The sequence below is a fragment of the Cajanus cajan genome, chromosome 11, assembly GCF_000230855.2.
Source record: "Cajanus cajan strain Asha chromosome 11, NIPB_CcT2T_4, whole genome shotgun sequence".
NCBI lineage: Eukaryota > Viridiplantae > Streptophyta > Magnoliopsida > Fabales > Fabaceae > Cajanus > Cajanus cajan.
In genome coordinates, this window is record NC_138527.1 from 40,727,581 (window position 1) to 40,732,807 (window position 5,227).

Sequence of the window (5,227 nt, forward strand, 5' to 3'; positions counted from 1 at the left end):
AAAATTCAACTAAAACAAAACAATGAGAATATTTTTTTCACTATAGTCAAATACTAGTTCTTTTTGAAATGTGAAAATTATGAAGAGTTTTGTCTCTCTAAACAAATTTTCTTTGTATGTACAGTTAGAAAATCTGTCATTATATTAACATGTTTAAGAAAGTTTGTTATTAGAGTGATGTATCTTGTTGGTTTCAATTTGTTTTTTAATATGGAAAGTATTAGATGTGTTTTACATTTATAATAATTAACTTTCTAATTTAATACTTGTTCTGTAATAGGAAAAGAAATTGTAAAAAGATACCGCGTTACTCAATTTATACATGTCCTTCCAAACTCCAAAGAGAGTGCTATGCATAGAAATATAACACAACTACACAAGTAATCATCAAGGATAGGATAATGGAAAGAGTGAAGAATATGTAGGAAGGTTGGCGTTTGTTGAAGTCATGAGAATGCAATGCAAGTGTGTTCAAGTTCCAATTTCCGAAATGCTCTGTAAAGCCGGCCTCCATTGGCCACCAAAATGCCTTCCGCTGCCTTTGTTATTTTTGCTCTCGCCGCCATAGCTTCCCATTTTGTTAACCTCCTGTTCAACCTTACAAAAGAAAAAAAAAATAATTAACATAAATAGGCTTAATCTGTAACAAATGAGTACAAGTGAAAATGATATATATAGCATGATTTTTAACAGATCTTTATGTATCATGTAATTAAGTGATAATATTTTTAGACTAAAAACAAGTTGTATAGTGATTGAGTGTGATCGTAGAGACTTGATGATCTTAGACTAAATGATTTTTCAGGCGACACTTATAGCTACTCTGTTCATCCACAGTACAGTATATCTATGATCTCAATTCAGTTTCTAAGAATAATTCATTTGCTCAATTTTCTGCTTGTGCCACTTATTTCATTCATTCTCACTCTCTCTATTTCTCTCATAGTTACTAGCTAGAGCTTCAAAGATCAACACAACTTAGCACAATAATTCACAGTTCAGTGTTCACACATTATAACAAACGTTCACTACACCGATCTCCATCACTTGATGGTGGCATCTTCTTATAGATGAGTGTTGTGCACCTAACTGCTAATCCAATTTTACACTTAGAACAAAGCACTTTGAGCTAGATCTTCACTTTGTGTGATAAAAAGGTTCTTCACTATCAAATCCTAGTTACACATCTTCCGTCTCAGTTTCATCTTTCAGGATGCTGATGTTCTCATTAGTGCCCTTACTAGTTCTCAATTTTGAGTATTTTTTAGCAAAATCAGTATTGCTTCCTAATAAATTAGCACATAGATAGTGACAGTTGTAATTGTAACTCATCTGTTCATTGACTCTACTGTATATATATCTCTCGTGTCTTAACTCAATTCAGTTTGTGCAAGATCAATTCATTTGCTCAACTTTCTGCTTCTACCTCTTCGTCTTACTGCTTTCATTCATTCACTCTCTTTTTCTCATGGCCTGATACCTTTTGACTTTAAGGCTTACCTTTTTCTATTTTGCCAATTAGTTGATCAGCAAACATCGATCATAAATATCACTGCAAAAAAACATAAATACGAGCTAGAACCTCCAGCAAAACTTTTCCTCAAATGACAAACGAAAAGCATCCATGCTAGCCTTCTATAGTTCTACAGTTAGCTCAACTAATGTACCCTTCAAAATTCCATTTGGTTATCTATTCTGCTTAGAGCAATGACTAATATATAGAATTTTTTAATTTAAAATTATAGTTAAAGTACAGATATATGGATAACATTAATTAAAGTGTTGTTTAATAAGAAAAAGTTCAGTTCTGATGTGCTTAATTAATACATTGCTGATTACATGAGATCCGAAGTGAAGGAAAACTATTAAGGATAAGCACTGCACATGTACCACAAGCACAAACTCTCAATCATGACATGCACTAGCAAGTAGCAGTGTTTCTGTTCGGACAAATTGCTGTATTTCTGTTTGGACAAAAAAGGGCCCGCGCTTTATGTAATTCAGATATATGTACCAGTACTACAACAGAACAATGCATTGAATGTCTTCCGCATTTAAATCATTTAATTTAGGAAGAATTTAACCTAGCACATGCAACAAAATGAAATAGAGAAATTAATTAAGTACAGTTTTTACAGATAAGAAATGAGAAAGCGCAGCTCAATAAAATAGACGTAACGGGGAAAGATTTAAAAATGTTGAAAGAATAATTACGACATATAAATAAATTAACAAAAAAGTCAAAGAAATATTTATCTGTATAACAGCCTTGAAATTCGATCTGATTCTTCCAAAGTGCAGAAGATAACATTTTCTATAAATTTATCCACACAATGTTCCAAATGTGGGTCTCGATCTCTAGTCTCTAAACGGGTAAAGGAAAATATAAAGATGAAAAATTTGTTTACCTTATCGGTACTAGGATTGGGACGTAGAGAGTGTTTGTGCTTGGTCTGAATCTCCTTGAGCAACTTACCGAGTTTAGCACATCTCTTGGTAGCAAACTGGTTCATGACATCTGTGCCCCTCAAACACGTGATGAGTTAATTACTATAATATATAGTTAGATTAGATATTTAGATATGTGGCATGCAAGGCATATGGTAGTGGTAGTGGTAGTGGTAGTGGTACCTTGAAAAGTGATCAAGCGGTAAACGTGGCCAATGTGCAAAGTATGGTGGGGGCGAAGAAGCTTGAGTTGCTTCAAGGGCGTGGCATTGGGTGAGGAAATAACAAGAGCCACGTAATGACCAGGGTTGGACTTCATGATCTGGTCAACACTAACCGACCAGTAGATCCTCTGGATCTTATTTCCCGGGTGCTCAATCACAACCGTTGCTGCCTCCGCTGCTTGACAGTTCCCCATCTTTATCTGATGAACGCTACCTATCTCAATTCTCATGGAGGGGTTAATCCTTCATGTTGAGTGCAGTGCAATTTGAAGTTCACACTTCACAGGGGTAACTGTCTTTTATTCAAGAGTACAATGGAATTGGACAAGGACATTGAAAGGTGGAGCTGACAAGGAACCAGGGGTAACTGTCTTATTTTGTAAAATAACAAAATAAGTGAGCCAATACATTTGTTTAATTAAAAAATATTATTATCTTTTATCTGATTAATCTATTTTAGGTGACATTGTAAGTTATAACTTAATTTACAGCACGAGAATCGAAAATATCAACCTTTAATTAAGCATCATAATTGCCATATGTTGTTTGATGTTTATATGAGACAAAATTGCATATTGGTAAAAATATATATAGTAAAATAATAAAATTTACATAAATTCAAAGTAAGATATGTATTTTTTTTTCCTTTCACACTAGTATTAAGATTTTGCCTTAAATTAATCTAATTTATTTAAGAATAAGTAAAGTTGTCAAAAATTAAATTAATTAAATGTAATTAAATTTCAATAAACATTGATGATTTAAAATTAGACAAGCATGATTTACATAAAATTAATTTTTAATCATTAAATGTAATTAAGTTATAAATTTTACATTAAATTGTGTATCATAGAGTGGCATAGTGAATTAGTGATGAAGAATGGAAATAAATGTACGAAACTTAAGATTATATCTCGTTGTTATGGTTGTAATGTTTCCTTCTGATTAAAAAAAGTCGTGTATGGTGGCTAGAGAAATTAATTTATGATGTGTAATTGCGTACTACGTAGCCAAGGAAGCACTAAAATAGTAAAATGAGTGTGGGTTACGTTATCTTACCAACTTAGGTTTTGTGTTGTGTTGTAACATCATCTGTGACTATGATTGAGGTCATGACATGTCGATTGATGAGGCAATGGACCATGTCTCCAAAACTTCTTTGTTTGGTAGCTTCAGCGGATTCTATGGGCCGTTAATTTTTTCGTTAAATTCGATTTTGTGTTTGGAAATTTTCTGTAACATTAAAATTATAAAAAATTTAAAAAATCTTTAGTTTTTGGAATATATTTTTAATATATATATATATATATATATATTAAAAATTAAATGATATATACAAATATCAACTTTTATTAAAAAAATTTAATAAAAAACTTCAGAATTTATTTTTAACTTTTTATGTAATTCAATTTTTTTATCGTAATCATAAATTAAATTTTAATATTTTAAAATAAATTATTAATAAATAAAAAATATTATGTTATAATATAAATTATTTATCATAAATTTAAAGTATAATTTATATGTTTAAAAATATTTATTAATTTATTCAAATTTTAAATATGATTTATATATTAAAATATAATATTATTTATAAATATAATTTATCATCAAATTTAATTTCATATAATAAATATTTGATTTGTGTATTACATTTGTTAAAATATTAATTTGTATGTTAAGTCACTTCACAATTATTTAAACAATTAAAGTGTTATTATTTTCAGTTTAATTCAAAATACTCTGTTTTTTTCTATCAAATTATATTATATATATATATATATATATTAAAATAATTTATCCCGTGTGTGATTAAACTTGACAATAAAGCTGTCCTCAATTCATATCATATTTTTCCCCCTCTCAAAACTAAAAATAAATAAATAACACTACCCCTGAAATTATTATTTTGAACGGAATAAATATTACACCTGTGATATTAATTTTAGAATTAAAGAAGAAGGGAAAAAACTCATCATTACTCATTAGTTACTTTTGATGTGAAAACTAGCAAAGAAGCCTACCATTCGCCAAGGTTTTGTTCTTTCGGGAGGAACAGAAATATAAGGAAAAGGTAAGATGAAGTTTAAAAAAATAATGTTCTTCTCCCTTTATACGTAAATGTACTCAATCATAATCATCAAAGGCGACAAGAAAATAAATTTATAAGATAAAAATCCTAATTTAGAATACATTACAAAAATATATTTATTTTTTTTTGACAGGGAAATCATATATAAGAGTTTAAGAATAATTAAAGTCAATCTAATGATAAGATGTTGAAATAAAATGTATAAAAGTTTATGATATACTGTCATTATAATTTGGATGGATAAAAAAAATGCAAGAGATTGAGTGGAATAAAAATTTCACAAGATTAAATTTATATTATTTACTTGAAAATAAGCTTCAAGTGTTTAGTCAATGCATTTTACTTTTGACAGTAGAATTAGAGATTCAAGTGATCTTTAAATTTTATGATCCAATGCTAAAATAATAAATGAGATCTCTTGTATAGTTCTTTTTTTTATCGATAGAAATTAGATAACAACATG

The 5,227-nt window shown here is 29.2% G+C and overlaps 1 protein-coding gene across 1 annotated transcript; it reads right to left on the reverse strand.

The window, feature by feature from the left end:
• Positions 1-289: 289 nt before the first annotated feature.
• On the reverse strand, positions 290-3,009 carry LOC109811148 (uncharacterized). Its single transcript, XM_020374802.3, has 3 exons — positions 2,632-3,009; positions 2,409-2,518; positions 290-597 (listed from the first exon to the last, which is right to left on the reverse strand). Exons 1-3 carry the CDS (start codon positions 2,900-2,902, stop codon positions 472-474), a joined length of 507 nt encoding a protein of 168 aa, XP_020230391.1. The 5' UTR covers positions 2,903-3,009; the 3' UTR covers positions 290-471.
• Between the last annotated feature and the right edge of the window lie 2,218 nt (positions 3,010-5,227).

Excerpts from the sequence above, each read along its gene's own strand:
- LOC109811148 (XM_020374802.3), bottom strand. The coding sequence starts at position 2,902 with ATGAGAATTGAGATAGGTAGCGTTCATCAGATAAAGATGGGGAACTGT. Across the intron at positions 2,519-2,631 it reads CCGCTTGATCACTTTTCAAG|ATGTCATGAACCAGTTTGCT; the intron begins GTACCACTACCA and ends TGAGGGGCACAG. Across the intron at positions 598-2,408 it reads CCAATCCTAGTACCGATAAG|GTTGAACAGGAGGTTAACAA; the intron begins GTAAACAAATTT and ends TTCTTTTGTAAG.